Below are 17,014 nucleotides of genomic sequence, written 5' to 3' on the forward strand. Positions count from 1 at the left end.
ACATTTCATAATCAGCTGGGGAATTGTTCCAGATTCTAATATCTACCGTAAAAAGCCTCCATCATTCAAAGTGCCAGGATAAGAACAATGAAAGAAAAGGTCACTATTTTTCTAGGAAGGAAAAAAAATTGTGTCAGATTAAGTTATCCTTAATTCATACTGTGTAGCAGTATCTTATTCCACACACTGTTTTTTTGATTTCAACTTCACTACTTGTGGAGGAAGGTTTTTATGTAAGTAAAGGTATCACAAATGACCTTGTTGTAACAAAATTAACAGGTCCATTTTCTGCTGGTCTTGTAGCAAGCAGTTCTGACATTAACCTAGGCTCTCACTATGCAAGTATAAAAGTTATTTGTACATACAAAGCGTTACCATTTGCAATTCAGGGCACAGACAAGGTTAGTGACCAAAAGCTGGTAGCTCAAATGAGCGCTGCATCAGGAAGTTCATTATGATGTACATTTCTATCCACACTAGTCTCCTACTTTCAGTTCATTGGCCCCACACCAGTCCAACCAGACCAGTAATTCCCTGTTGTTTATTAATATTAAAATTAATTGATTTTATTCTTTCAAAATTTTCAGTTTTCACTGGGCTGAAGATATCTGTATTGAAAAGACACAGAGGCCTTCTACAAGTCATGGAAGGTATGTGGGTTTGACAGCTGACAGGTGAGGCTTTTGGCATTCAGGACTGTATGGGAGTTGTTTTTGACACCCACAAAGCAGTCGAGGCTTTTGGTATTGGGGAGCGGCTGCATTTGCTTTATCCCACTCTCTACATTTTTGGCAGGATAGAAGGTGACTCTAGATGTGGGACATAGTAAGACTTGAATTCTTCACTCCTCATCCCAGGAAACCTTATTAGGAAGAACCACCCAACCCTGCCCAACATATGCAGGAACACCTAACAATAAAAGTAGTACATTAGCTTGATCTTTCCGCTAAAGCGATCATCCATGAAATACTTAGCTATGCTGACACTGAAAGTATTGTTAGGTTTCTGAGTTAACATCCCTCGGAGACGAAGAGAGAAATTCAAACCTTTCAGGCTCTCTGCAGACTTAGGCAGACATTATTACATCGGTTTATATTTAGTTCACATTTTAAGGCAATCATTGGAGCCAGTCTACAAACTTGGTTTTTAAAACAATGAAAGCTTAGATTCTGGAAAACGATTATCGGTGCTTTTAAAATACATTTATAAAAATCATTGCAGAAGAAAGGTTTGGCACTACTACTATCAAGGTTGCCCAATACTTCCTGTTGTAAGACCCATTTTTCAGTTGCTTAGAACTTTACAACATTAACGGTTTTGGCTGAAATTTTTGAGGCTGGGTGTCTCCCCCAGTGGAATCTTTTTAGAAAAATTTCAGCCAACACTGTTCAGCCATTTCTGAAACAGAGGTTAGGGGAAACTATGCTGTTTTCCCATGTTCAATCCAGAGGGGATAAGAGCTGGACCTTGGGTTGGGGAGGGAGTAGACTGGTATAAGTAGCCTAGGGGGAGAAGACTGGGACTGGAGGCTGGAAGTGGAAGGAGAGAGAAACTGTCTTTGTCCCACCCCTGACTCCTCACCCCGTCTCACTTTCCTCACTTATCCAGTCCCACTCTCCACTCCTCAGGCTTTTCATCCAAGCCATAGTCTCACTGCCAGTCAGTTTCTCTCTCCTTCCACTTCCAGCCTCCAGTCTCAGTCTTCTCCCCCTAGGCTCCTTATACCAGTCTACTCCCTCCCCAACCCAAGGTCCAGTTCTTATCCCCTCTGGATTGAACATGGGAAAACAGCATAGTTTCCCCTAATATGGGACTCACTGGGCAAGAAGACTGGGACAGGAGCAAGGAGATGGAGAGAGAAATGAGAGAGATCTGACGAGGAACTAGATACCGAGAGGAACTAGATACTGAGAGGAGAACTGGAACTGGCTGGGAATGGAAATTGGGAGTACTCTGATTAGTTGAGGAGATCTGAGAGGGAGGCTGGGACCAGAAGCCAATGGAGACAGGGAATGTGAGCACAGGGGTGGTCACAGGCCAAGAAAGAAACAGACAGATCCAACAAGGAGCCAGCAGGGTGGAGCTAGGCTTGCTGAGCAGTGAGACTATAGCTTGGATGAAAAGCCTGAGGAGTGGAGAGTGGGACTGGATAAGTGAGGAAAGTGAGACGGGGTGAGGAGTCAGGGGTGGGACAAAGACAGCGACAGGTTGTAAGGGAGGTAGGGGGAAGAGACAGAATGGTCAAGGTTGGGGAAAACAGGCAGAAGAATCAGTGCCTACTAGAGCACAGTCCTCTCAAGAGCCTGGAGTGGAACACAAGATTCAAGAGTCTCAATATTCCTTTGCTGTACACAAATATCTGTGAAACCCACTGGCAACATGTTCCATTCCAATCTCATGCTATTTCACAGGTTTATGTAAGGAAGGAGACTATTGTCTGCTTCATTTGTTGCAGAATCTGGAAGTTGTACAGTGAATGAGGCAGCGGATTCATGTAAAGAAAGGACAGTCTCATGATTAAGACAGTTGAATGCTGCCCTAGAAAACTGGATTCTCTCCATGCCACAGAGTTCCAATATGATGCTAGTAAGTCACTGACACCAAACTTTCTATAGGCATCACTAACTGTGCATTCCTCATTTTCTGGATACCCAACTTGACACCCTGTGGGGTCTGTTTTAAAGAACTGGTGAGCATTCACAACTGGAGCTGAAGTCAATGGGAAATGTGCTTTGAATGATTTAAATACTACGTACTTTGAAAAACCAGGTCCTAGGAGTCTCAATTTCGGCACCCAAACTTAGCTGGAAATTTTGACCTTAATTTCTGTGCCTCAGTTCCCTCTTTGTAAAATGGGGGTAATACCCCCTTATTTCACCAGGGTATTGTGGAAAAAATAATAAATCATTTATGAAACAGTCAGATACTATATAGTGATGAGCGTCATAGAAAACACCATGAGGAAATTAATTCTGTCTCAATAGCAGGGGTTGAATAGTGTACAGTAAATAAGGCACTGAGCCACACACTGAACAAGGAGAAAACAAAATACTGAATAGCTGCCCAGTAAATAAGAGACCTCCATGTTTTTAACATAGTTTGTGCATGATTATATATAAACTGAGAAGAGCTATTTGGAAGGACAGAAACTTAAAGCACCCAATAAATACGTTGTTCAGCCTGTATGCTGGGTAAATTAAGGAGACATGGGCTGCAGTGTTTTCCGGGTGATGATGATGCACTCCATTTCATTATATCTGGGCAAAGCAGCCAATGAGCATACTCAGTATCTGGGTCGATTTAAGAATCTCCAGGAGGTTGCAACTGTTCCTTTCAGATACAGACCTTGTGACTATTATCCATACTTCTGTGTCACTTCTAGATTAGAGTATTAAAAAATACTCTGTCTGGGGCTATATCTTAAAATAATCTGGAAACTGAAGCTGACACAGAATTTATTTCCCTGGTAAATTAAGTATTTCACTGAGAGCATAAGAGATCAGTGCTCTATGATTTGCACTCGCTGCTTGTGGGTTTCTAGGTGGAATTTAAAAGGAAGATTTTCAAAAGACAAACTTTCAATGCAAATTAGATGCTTGATTTCTATATACATCTTTGAAAATCTCCCAGTAAGGAGCTGGTGTTGACCTGTAAGTTCTAAAAAGCTTAGGACCTACCTACCTTAGGTGCTTCTCAGAATCAAGTCCATAGGCTTTAGTAATGGCCATTCTGACTACTACAGGAAGCGGCATTTGAAGTTTTTATGCCTCTTTTGTGACCCCCATCAAAACCAATTAATGAATAAATTTCCTTCGATCCTCTGCTGTACTGAGGTAACATTTATCTGCCCTTTGAACATCTAGAAAGAGTACATGTACCTTCTCTGGGTGTTTCTAAGGTGAGTAATGACATTTTTTACTAAGATGAAAAGTGAACAAGTTGCTAGTTTAGAGACGCATTTGGCAATATTCTGTGCAGAAAGAATAAGAATTCCACTTTATTGGGCAGGGCATCAAATCGGACTATGCTGGCTGATGTAATAATTGCTCTGAAGAAAGTGACTGAAAAGTAGCATAAGGCAAACTTTGTCAGAGGTTCAAAAAACAATTTTGTCAAGGCTTGTAAAACTAGATTAAAGTTCCTTTTTGGCACTAGTTTGTTGGCTTGAGGTCCAAGTCTCTCCACTGATTAGAAAAACAGAGATAAGAGGGAACTGTTAAGACTCAATTGAGGGCAGATACCATCATATGATGATAATTTAGGCTCAGATCTGTGTTATCCCCAGGAAATCCAAGGCAAGTTTAGAATAAAAGTTCAACCCTGTTTGATTACATAAGTTACCTTTGCCCACTGCCACTCGCTACAAGGCTGGCTGATTTTCAAAGGGAGATTCCTGAGAGTAAGACTTTTACTGCTTTGTTTGAAGCTTTGAAATCTAGTTGCAGTCGATGGCAAGCTGACTTCCAGAGAGATATTGATATGTGACCTATCTGCAGGCTCTCTCAAATCCATGCAGGCTAGCATGATAAGTTATATCAGCCACATGCTTTAGTCTGCCACTTCCAGAAAAGTGCCTGCAGTGTTGTTATAGCCATGGTGGTCCCAAGATAGTAGAGGAACAAGATGAGTGAGGTAATATATTTTATTGGACCAACTTCCATTAGTGCAAGAGAGCCCTTTGAGCTCCATGGAGCTCTTCTTCAGCTCTGGGAAAGGTACTCAAGTGTCACAGCTAAATAAAGGTGTTAACTCAATAGGTGGAAGAAGTCTTATAGACTCATAGACTTTAGGGTCAGAAGGGACCAATATGATCATCTAGTCTGACCTCCTGCACAAAGCAGGCCACAGAATCCTACCCATCCACTTCTATAACAAACTCCTAATCTATGTCTGAGTTACTGAAGTCTTCAAATTGTGGTTTGAAGACCTCAAGCTGCGGAGAATCCACTAGCAAGTGACCCATGCCCCACGCTGCAGAGGAAGGCGAAAAACCTCCAGGGCCTCTGCCAATCTGCCCTAGAGGAAAATTCCTTCCCGACCCCAAATATGGCGATCAGCTAAACTCTGAGCATGTGGGCAAGACTCACCAGCCAGCACTCAGGAAAGAATTCTCTGCAGTAACTCAGATCCCATCCCATCTAACATCCCATCACAGACCAGTGGGCATACTTACCTGCTGATAATCAAAGATCAATTGCCAAAATTAAGCTATCCCATCATACCATCCCTTCCATAAACTTATCAAGCTTAGTCTTAAAGCCAGATATGTCTTTTGCCCCCCCTAGGAAGGCTCTTCCAGAACTTCACTCCTCTAATGGTTAGAAACCTTCGTCTAATTTCAAGTCTAAACTTCCTAGTGTCCAGTTTATACGCATTTGTTCTTGTATCTACATTGGTACTAAGCTTAAATAATTCCTCTCCCTCCCTAATATTAATCCCACTGATATATTTATAAAGAGCAAGCATATCCCCCCTCAACCTTCTTTTGGTTAGGCTAAACAAGCCAAGCTCTTTGAGTCTCCTTTCACAAGACAGGTTTTCCATTCCTCGGATCATCCTAGTAGCCCATCTCTGAACCTGTTCCAGTTTGAATTCATCCTTTTTAAACATGGGAGACCAGAACTTCTCAAGGCTTCTCAAGTTATCTCAACTATCACCTCTCCTCGCCTTCTAATTCATATGCTGTAATTTTATTGGTGAAGTGAAGCAGTAGCATGAATGGGATTGTATATGTATCAAGAGTTCTCATTGGCAGATTACTTGGCTGCCAATTGTCACTGGAATGGCCACAACCCATTGTAGCAAGACTCTGGCTGTGGAAACGTAAGCCATTTCTAACCTCAGTCTCAAAAACCTGGTTAGAAAGAATAGTCAATTTCTTTATCTAAGAAATCTTTGGGAACACTGGACTCTGTCCACAGAAATCAGGAAGTTTTTGATCAATGCTAGAAAGGAAGAATAGATTCTTAGCAACAGAGAATGTATCATTTATGTAGTTGAATCATTCATAATTTTTGGGAGGAATCTACATTTCTTCCAAGATATTCTGGAAGAGAGAATTAACTTTTGGAAGGATATATTTTAGGCAGATCTTTAGAAGACAATGGAGTATGAAAATCTTCAGTATCCGGGGGTGGGGAGGGTGGGGGGGCAAGGAGAAGATACATCACTTTGTCCAACTTGTCTCAAACAATTTGCCTCTAAATCTTAGGTAGAGCATCCTGAGGAACAGGAAATTTCTCTCTCCTATATGGAGGAAAGCTGCTCATTTTTATTTTTCTTGGATTGGCTTTCATTTAAAAGCTTTTTTTGGATGGAACACAAAAAATGAAGAGCACCTCTCAGAAGAATGCTTGTTAATTTTACTCTTTAAGGAATGAAACCTGCTGCCCTTTATTAACCAAAACTCCTTGTGCCTTAAGTGAGAATTTTGCCTGAATAATACCAGCTGAATTTGACCTGAAATGTTTTTTTTCCCTTTGCATTTCCTGTGGGAGACAGGGACAGGAAGACAAGAATGGATCTTTCTTCCTTTTTTAGCTTCTAATGTGTATATAGTTTCAGTGACCTTGAGTCCTTGTATAAATCGGAATCAGGCTCTGACTCACTGGAATCAAACATGTCATTTAAGCACTGAATCACTTCAGGATTAAAATTCTTAACGCTTCAGGGAAATATTTTCCTACAGGAAGAAGGGTGATTTGTTTGTGTAGAACTACAAGTAGCAGTGGTGGTTTTGGTACGATTCTGTGGAAAGACAGGAGATTTGGAGGGGGAGGAATTTTATGCCATCTTCTCATGAAGCTGGGAAACAGTTATGAGAAGCACAATATACAGACATAGAGGAGGGGAAAGCATATTTAAAATATCTACATCCTTTAAAGGACAGACATTACTGGAGTAGGCATCACACATAATAGTAGCCAAAAAACTGATGCTACAGAAAATGTACCTCTGTATACAGCGGGGTAAATGTGGGTGGGATCTGACAAGCCACTCGCCTTTGGAAAGAAAAGCAGAAGTCCTGTGTTGCATTAATTGCAGACAGAAATTCTGGTATGCACAGAAATAGGAAAATAGTTCTATGAATGTCAATTGCACCCAAAAATAGAGGAGTAAGAGAAACTAATTACCACAATATTTAGAAAGGTGAGGTTGGAGAAGAACTGTCAAACTACTCAAAACTGATATGAAAGATAGTGTTGCAGTCGAGGCATGCAAGAGATCTGGGCTCAATTTCTGGCTCTGCACAGACTTTTCTGCTGACCACAGGCAGGTAATTTAATACCTGTGCCTCACTTTTCTCTCTATACAATGTGGATAATATCACTTTCTTTCTGCCAACCTGTTCTGTCTTGTCTATTCAGATTGTAAACTATATGTTCATTCAGTGCCTAGCACAACAGTGACCTCATCTTGAATGAGGCCTTTAGGTACTACTCTAATGCAAATTACCACCACCACCACAAGCACAGTAGTGATCATGAGTAAGGGTACAATTCTGTCATGGAGGCCACTGGTTCCATGACTTTCCAGGACCTCCATGACTACTTCTGCATCAGCAAGGCTGAAGCAGCTGTCAATCCCACAGACGCTGGAGCAGCGGCCTGGGGCTGAAGAAATTGTGTGTGTGTGTGTGTGGGGGGAAGAGAATCGGCCCCAGGGCTGCCGGAGCAACATTCCATAGGGCCGCCAGAGCAGTGGCCTGGGGCCATCCATGGGGCAGCTGGAGCAGCTGCTGGAGGTTAGCCCCTGCACCGCTCCCACTATTAGCCCCCTACCTCCCAGATATTTTTTAGTAAAAGTTCGGGACAGGTCACAGACTTCCGTAAATCTTTGTTTATTGCCCACAACCTGTTCCTGACTTTTAGTAAAAATACCTGTGACAGACACTTAACCTTAATCATGAGTAACTCTAAAGGCAGACAGAGACGAAGACACTGTAGTTCACTTCGCAGAGATTGCTGTAGGAAGATTAAATTGTTTCTATATGTATTAGAAGTTGGACATAACAGTGCAGAAGACCAGTTTTATTCAAATTTCCTCCCCATCAGAGAAAATTGTTACAAACTGAAGAAAGACTTTAGAAGGCAGACTGTAAAATGGAACAGTAAGGCTGCCAGCTGCTTCACAGATGAAGGTAGCTTAAGGTCACAGATGCTGAATTACTGGTTTTATTTCTTATAGATGGCTCCAGAACTCTCTCTAGCACAGCTGTCTCTGTGACAGTGGGAAGATCTTAATCAACAATCTTCCATATAATCTGCATTAGAACAAGCTTTTGGTATTGCCAAAATAAGCAGGTGAAATGTGTTCCGTGCATTACCTTATAATGCTTGAGAGTTATGCTCAAGCATTTATAGATTTCAACACCAAAAATGCAGAATTACTGATACATCAAGAATGCTTTCAGTATACTGTGAGACAAACAAATGTGAAGATTTAGCTGAAAAATAACTTCAGTGGAAATTATTCAGTTTACTTTAGTCTTGTAAAAAAAACAATTTCTGTTGAAATACAAGTTTTTATCTCATCAAACAATTGTCACCACATGTAATAAAGTTTAAGGAAGAGCAACTGCCACTGGCAGTGCATTGTTTTCATTTTCCCTGCTAAGTCAAGAGAGAAAACAAACATGCTATGGAGCAGGAATACAAATCTCAGAGCAAGGAAACAGATGCTTTCTATTTTTGTGGGGGGACGGGGGACAGAGGGGGTGAGAGGGGTGTTAAAAAGAAAACTAGCCATATTTAAAGAAGCTTATCATTAAATTTCTGAAAACCTCAATTAATTCTCCTGTTGTAGTACAGGAGCTCTTTACTAATAATTTACTATTTTTCTTTGGATGCCAGGTAACATTGTTCACTAACCTACTTTCAGCCAAATTACTACAGAATAGCTGGAGTGAACTGCCCAGAATACTTTAGCACAACAAACCTTTCCAAGTGAGCTGCAGGTTCAATTTTAACAATGAATTTCTAGCGTCTCTGAAGGTCTCAGGCTGGAAAGTAAACTATTTAACATTACTATCTCCATTCTAACTACAGAAGTGTGCTTTTACTCAGACTTTTAAATTTGCTTGCAGGTTTTTATACTTTTATTTCTTGGCACAATGACACTAAAACAGTGGTTCCCAAACTTTAACAACCCATGAACCCCTTTCACTAAAATGTCAAGTCTCCTGAACCCCCTCCTAAAAATAAATATTTCCAGGGATTTTCTCCCTTACCTGAGGATGAAGTACAAAAGCAATGATCTTGGAAGTATAAAATTTGTTTTTATCATTACAGTATTATATTACATTATGAAAACGGCAACACTCTTCCAAGACCTCACTTTTGTAGCTTGTATCCCTTTGATTAAGCTTGTTATAAGACAAGGCTCCTATGTTTCATCAAGGAGTATCAGATATGAAACAGCATGAAGATATTTAAGAAGCTAACTCAACGAGTTCTTCCTACACAACATTCAGGTCTTGAGCAGACCAGGCAAACGACGCACGTTACACAAAGCTTAAACTTGTTCTTCATAATTTAAAAAACAATACCAGCAGCCTATTTAATTTTAAAAACAGCAAAAAAAAATCCACCTCCCTTTCAATTTCTTATAAGGCGTCTTGAAGTTTAAATCTTCTGAGTGTGACAGATATGCTTGCTTTGATCTGCATAGCTCTTGGAAGTCCCTGGAGCTCTGAGCTGCTGGCCCTGTGATGCCTGGGATCCCTAGGGACAGCTCTGTCTGCCATTAGAGATTTTTTTCCCCCCAAGAACCCCCTGTAACATTTTGTGAACCCCAGTTTGGGAACCACTGCACTAATACATTCCTTTCTTTTTATTTTCACTTAACTTTTTCAGAAAATAAGGTGAACACTCAATCAGAAACCTAGTTTGGCATAAACAGTTAAGTGCTTTGTTTACTACAGATTGCTAATTAGCTTGTGGATAAAATAATCAGGGTCTATTAATCTTTTTCTTCAAGGTTCTCAATCAACTCTTTGGAATGTTGCACCTTTCTCTGTGCTTTCCTTTACTGTGCTAGCAACATTTTCAAAGTCATTTTTTTTATTTCCTACATGCTCGATGTACCTCAAATTTCTAATTTTCAAAAACCTTCTAATGCAGCTCTACTATGTTTCTCTCCTGCCTCAGTTAACAGCCTCATTATCATCTCAATTTATGAAAGTTCTTGCCAACTCACAGAGATGGCTCAAGTCAGTCACACATACAGACACTGGCTCTGGAGTGTTTTCCTCTTCCTCGCTTTCACCCCTGAGTGATGAAGTCCACCCCCCACCTCCTTTTTTTTTTCAAACTCAGATGTGGTATTATCTCCACGGCTCGTCTTGCATGGCATTCCCCTTAGTTGAATTCTGTTTATCCACATGACCAAATTTCTCCCAAATGTACCCTTTTCCCAACCTCTCTCTCTCTCATGTTCTTTGGCATCTTCTTTTAAAGCTTTTGGTTACACGATGACAGAGGTACCAGAAATCATAATCTGAAAAATTTAAAGGATAAGGCTACTTTACTGCTTGTACCCATTAGTACCCTTTTTTCTCCAACTGCAGGATCCCCTTATTCTCACAGCAAATCAAGGCCTTTTTCATGGTGCTCACTCTTCCCTTATTCCTTGTGGTTGGCTTTGTGAGAAGATCCCAAACTTACTTCAATCTCCTTGAACCAAGAGATGGATCTTTTTTGCTTTCCCAGACCTTTTCAGCTTATTTGTTTGGTTTGCAGATCTCTTCATAAAGGACCAGAATGGGGTTAGCTACTGCACAGAGGGAGGGATAGGCCATAAGACTCCATTCTTGGCTTGTGCTGTTCATGCAAGCCTATTCATAGCCAAAAATCCTCAAACTCATCCAAGAGGAAAAACTTTGTTGGTCTAGAATCACTACCCAGCCAAGGGATGTGCAGAAGAAATGAGTCCAAGGAAGGTCTTATGGGGTGTGAGCAGTGGGTGTGTTCCCCATGTTTGTTAAGGAGCTCTAGGAGTCATCTATGAAGCACTGTACCTGCTGGGAAGTGGTAGCTCTAATCCATTCCCAAAACAAGGCATTAGCTATAAGACACAATTCAGCCCTAAACTGAAACATCAACATAAATGTTTCTAAATCTGAACGGATTTAGCAGCACCCATAAGCCTGTCACTACCCAAAACAGTTGTACACTGCAGCAGAAGCTGTTTCCTCAGTAGGTAAACACTTCCGGGTCCCTAGTCAATACTGAGACTTAATTAATTATTACACAAATTCATTAATATACAACAACTCATTAGTGTATCAGCTGCATTTTTAGTGCAGTTAGCCAGGATCTTCCAGAGAGGTTTGTGTCATCAGCTCTGCCGTGTAATCCCATCAATCCATAATGGTATAAAGACAACTCCAGTTTCTAGATTTTCCCTTGATTTAGTTCCTACCACTCTCTTTCACAGGATTTTCTACTGAAAAATCTATATGCTCTATTTTCTTTAACTAGGATGCAAGACAGTCAATGAAATTTATAAATATATTAGTGTTTAAAAATCTTTTGCCAGCGGAAAAGGAAGGAGTGTCTTGGCATTTTGGGGACAGTCGGGATGCAACAAGCCAAGTCGCAATTTTGGCAGAAAGCCTGCATAGGAAAGCTTGTACATGTCCATTCCCTTATTATGCTGCTTCTAGACAGAGCTCTTAGTCTCTCATCTTAAAGATCATCAATATTTACCACATTAATAAATTAATAAAGTTAAGACTGATAGTCTGACCATTCGTGAACACAGTTAACCTGTTTTTAAATTTTGAAAAACATTAAACATTAAAAACACAACAATTAAAAAGTAAACATCCTAACTTTAAAAACCATATTTGTTTTTCTTTCCCAACCTGCATGGGGTTAATCTTCACCGAACGTTCGAAGCACTCCACGCATTCTCTGAACTCTTTGTTGCGAAGATAGAGGAGGCCTTTGGAGCGCTGGGCCCGGGCACTGCGATGCTTAGATAACTCCCAAGCCTTGTCATAGTATTGGTGATCTTTAAGAACATCGCCAAGCAAGCAATATAATCCTGGTGTTTCCTTTTTTTCTAGCTCTTGCCTCAAGACTTCTTCCGCCTATTATAAAAACAAAAAGGAAATGAGACTGTAGGGAGGCGGTGTGGTTCCCTGGTACCCCAGAGAGGGACAAGCTCCACCAAACACCAGAGTAGGCGGAGCCAGAGCACTCCAAGCCCACCCCCCAGAGGGTCAGAGGCTGGACAGGAAGTATAAGAGCTCAATCCTAGAGCTCACTCAGGAGGCAGCTGCTGGAGAGGCCAGACACCTCCGGCCCAGCTCCCACCAGAGAGACTCCAGCAACCAGCAGCAGACCTGGATACTGGCCTGACTGGCCGCCACTTGACACAAACCTGCGTGTCAGAGAGTAACTGAGCCTACTTCTCGCCAGCTACCCCGAAGAGTCGCTGACCCTACCCTGAGGATCCAGCGGTGATCGACCCCCCTGAGGACACCACCTTGACCCAGATACCTCCAGAGGGAGAGTTGGGAAGTAGCCTGGGGGCAGCCAACCCGAATCTGGCTGCAGCACAGCTGGAACTCATGTCAGCAAGTTGCGGCCAAGATCCCCACAGACACAGCAGTGGGCCTTTGGCCACTGCTAGGGCACTGGGTTGGGACGCAGTGGAGTGGGAGGGCCTGTGTCCCCCCCCCCCGCCACCCAACGCATGGGTGGCAGTCTCCCCCTTTCCCAGGCTGCTTGGAGCCTGGGTGTGCTATTTACCTGTGTTTGCTAAGCCCCTGCCTGAGGGCCTGAGCCTTGGACTCTTTACTCCCCGGCCCTGACCCAGGGCCTGGGCTAGTTATCTGTTAATTGTTATCTGTGTGTGCTCAGCCCCCTGCTGGATGGCGTGAGCCAGGACTCCTGTGGCCTGATTCCCCAAGGGGCTGGGCCAGGACCAAGGGAGAAGGTGTGGGTCCTCACCGCCCCAGAGAGGGACAAACCCCGACAAACCCTCTCTACAGAGCCCCTTAATAGGAGAATCCATGGTCAATCTAACCATATACTACCATTGTCCCTCAGATTTTACACCGTAGCAGTTTTTTACATAATCTAAGAAAAGTCAAGAAATCTGAAAAACAAAACAGTATCTTGAACAAAGTCTGTGTCAGAGATAAATCTGTGAAAAAAATGCTCCATAAGTTCTTTTACATCTTGTAAAGCCCAAAGACTAACATTTAAGTGCTGTTAAAATTCTGTTCATGTCTACATGAACCTTAAGGCATAATTTACTTATGTTAAATCCTAAAGCCATATTCATTTTCATTGCAACTCTAGTGTGGTAAAATTAAGTCATTTCAGAGATGAAATTTTTTCAAACTGTTTTTCAAAGAAGTCAAAGAACTCTTACATTTTCAGGCAGAGGACTATTTGGAGATAAAGCACAGGACGACTATGTGAAAAGGAGAATTCTTCCCCAGTAAAATTTTGAAATATGGTACAACCTGGGAGCACCTCAGTTCAAAATGGGATTAACCTTTATTTCTTTGTACTGAGAAAAGAGTCACTATGTCAAAGCTGCAAATAGCTGTTTCCCATTTCATGCGTCAACTGTATCTTTTGCCCAATGAGCAAATACCAACCCTAGAAATCCAATCTGTATCTCCTACATGGTAGTGCACTGCCGCTACTATTAGGCTACTGACAGACCCTGCCTGCTTTTATTCTTCTTTGTTTGAATCACCTCATTAAGTATACTCAATGTTTATTCCGTTTTCTGATCTCTAATTTGTCCCCTCTGGAGGCAATGCTTCCAACATGTTTTATGTTACCTCTCTCTTCACTCCCTCTTCGCTGCGGCTGCTACTGTTCTACAAAACATACAAATAAAAGCTATATTTTGGTCTAACTGTAGGAAATAAAAATATGCTCAGAAAGTAAGCAAGCATTTAAAAAGCAAGCTTCAGAGGTTTTGCAGGCTTTTGGAAGAGAGGATACACGCTGGAGTTCCCACAAGACCTTTTAAAATTGAGCTGCCTACAATACCCTTTATAACTCTGGCTTACTCTCCTCAGTGCCAGGTTCCACTCTCTCTCTAACTTCAAAGTTTCAAAAAGATACTTTCCTCTCCTTAGTCTCACCAATAAATAAATAAATATCCCCCCTCCCAAATGTAACCTCAACACATAACATACACAGATATTAGCAGCATCATACAGAATTCAACTCAGTGTATGCTCTCTATTTGAAAGGATCAGTTTGAACCACATGAGATTACAGCTAAATCCAACAAATCCTGCCACAGAGCCAAGTTTGAGCAGTTTATTATTAATCACATCCCCCTGCAGTGTGCCACTCCATCTACCTAAGGCAACTGCACTGTTGATCTTCATGTAGGAATGATTCTTCTCTCTCCTGTTCTAACGAAAGCTATTTTCCTTCCTCATATTTGCATAATCCCTAGGGAATTCAGTCAGAAAAAAAGGCTGATGTGTGTGCAGTCTTCTACTGCCCCTTCCTGAATCTTGGGCATTCAGGTTAATTTTGGACTATTGATAAAGTTCAAAGAGCCCATTCAGAAATCTTCAGAAAGAAAGAGCCCTTTCAAGGGTTTCACTTTGTTGTGAATTTTTTCGTCTCTAATATATTAACAAGATATTCTCGCTGTCATCTATAGTAAGTGAAGATTTAGTAGAAACATAACAGTCCGCAAATATTGCAAGGGCATAAACATCAAGAAGGGAGAGGAATTGTTTAGGGTTGTATAGGAACATAATTGGAAAATATGGTACCAAATTAAGAAGCAGAAAATTGTAGGCTGAGTCTCAGGAAAAATTGCTAACCAGTAAGAGTTCTTAAGCAGTGGAAGAGTTTTCTAAATGAGGCTGTGAAGTCTCTATTACTTGAGACATTTATTATTAGACTGGGAAAAGGATGAGAAAAACGTACCTTCACAAAGAACCCTGAACTGGCAGAGGGAAGGACTAGATAAACAATGTTTCCTCTCACCTCTAATTTCTATGACTAGGGTGACCAGGTGTCCTGATTTTATAGGGAGAATCCCGATTTTATTTTTTATTGTTTTCTTATATAGGCACCTATCACCCCCCACCCCTGTCCCAATTTTTCACACTTGCCCTCTGGTCACCCTATCTATGACTATGATTAAATGAATAAATATTGACAGCTGATCTCAAAGATGAATGGTTCTAGAACAGAGAGAACCACACAGTTAAAATAGTTGCAGTCATAGCAGGCATCATCTGAAAGTTCAGGCTTTTTTTTTTTTTTTTTAAACAAGACTGAAATTCTGCTGTGAACAGCAGCTATGAGGTGAAAAGGGCCTTGCATGCTGCTCCTTTACCTCATCCTGTGTAAGTCACTCCCAAACCCAGGTCTCTGTATGGTAGTGCCTAGTACTGTTACAGACTACACGAACAGCCCAGCCATTCACTGATTACATTTTACATGTAAGTGCGCAAAACCAGTATGTTTTGGCCTGAATTTGCAGGGATTCATTGCCAACATAAATATTCCAGCTTGGAGATAAAACAGAATAATTAAATATACTTAAATATACTTTGGCTGTTCACCTCCCATATATATTATGCAGTTGGATTTTCATCCTCTCTTTGTTCCTCTAATCTTCACAGGACTAATGCAAATGATTCTTATCATAAAGTCACAAATTTATCTGGATTTAAAAAAATGATTAGTCTGTTTGCTCATACAAATCTGGATAATGCTTTAAATCAAGATTTCCCATTATGCTGTGCATTTTTGTTAAGAGCAAAAACTGGTATCCTGCTCTTTGACGGGAATTCTGGTTCTGTGGAAAGAAAAATATTGGAAGCAAAATCCTTCATGTGGATCTGAGTGGTGATTTTCTCTTGGTAAGACCATAATTTAGATAAATGAAGTGTAATCACTATGTGAGAGATTCATTTCATAATTCTTAATCATTAACTAAAATTTTAATAACTTGAAATGTTACATAATTAGCAATGCAATCTAAATAAAATGAACTTTTGAAAAATATATTTTGAGCATGTCCCCAAGCCATAGAACAAGCTATTTTTCTTAATCTTCACAAAACTTCTTAAATTTAACTTTAGAAAAAGGTGAAATTTAACGTGGTAAATAAAAACTAAACTTACAGTTTAATAAATATTGCTGATTTAAACAAGATTTGGTTACAATTAAATGGTTTGGACAGGAGTGCCCAAGCTGAACTGGAATGAAAGCAAGAGCTCAGTTCACTAGACACTTATTTAAAACACGAAGTAAGATATAAGAGCATGCACCTGATGTGTTGGGATACAGCAACGAAAACAGAGTATTAAGCATGCAGAGAGAGAACAACAAAGAATGTGCTGGTAGCTAGAAATGCACAAGTGTGATTAATTCCTTTTTGATCCTCATTGCAGACTCCCATGTACCAAGCTTAACACTGCCCCAGAAATAGGCTTCTCAGCCTCAAAAATGTCCATCAGTGTGTCTACTCATCTGCTCTTTCCCTTTTATAGACCCTATTTTCTTTCCATTCATGAGTCTCCGTCACTCACTCATTATACTACAGTCTTAAATGCTGTATATTTTTGTGCTTTGGACTATCTAATTTTAAATATATCCTAAAATGAAATTTTCATCATTTCCCTTGGGCGAGTGACCATATTTCCCTATGTTGAATACAGGACACCTGGCAAAATTGCTCATATTCAAGCAAGTTCACTGGCAAGTTCAACTATGCAGTACAAATGTCCAAATTAACATCAAGTTGACTGAGCTCGTTAAAAAGAAATACTGCGTAGTTGGATTCTTTTTATTTACCTTCTTATCTTTAAGACTTTAGGGTTCATGAGGGTTCACCTCGTACACGGTATGTGTGTGTATGAGCGCGTGTGTCTGTGACCGACCCTCCCCTCCCAGCACTCTCCACCCTCCATGCCTAGCTGGGCCCCCAGGACGGATCCGCCTCTCCTGGTACCTGGTGTCGTGTCTTCCTGAGGCAACACATGGGGGGTGGGCACAGGATCACA

General features: G+C 41.0%; 1 protein-coding gene across 2 annotated transcripts in view; it reads right to left on the minus strand.

The window, feature by feature from the left end:
- The window catches only part of TTC27 (tetratricopeptide repeat domain 27), a 203,622-nt gene that overhangs the window by 34,749 nt on the left and 151,859 nt on the right, over window positions 1-17,014 (minus strand). For both annotated transcript variants that reach the window (XM_050951326.1, XM_050951327.1), the window contains exon 13: window positions 11,867-12,094. In XM_050951326.1, coding sequence (XP_050807283.1) covers window positions 11,867-12,094 — 228 coding nt within the window. The remainder of the gene's footprint in view (window positions 1-11,866; window positions 12,095-17,014) is intronic.

Source organism: Gopherus flavomarginatus, chromosome 4 (genome assembly GCF_025201925.1).
Source record: "Gopherus flavomarginatus isolate rGopFla2 chromosome 4, rGopFla2.mat.asm, whole genome shotgun sequence".
Taxonomy (NCBI): Eukaryota; Metazoa; Chordata; order Testudines; family Testudinidae; genus Gopherus; species Gopherus flavomarginatus.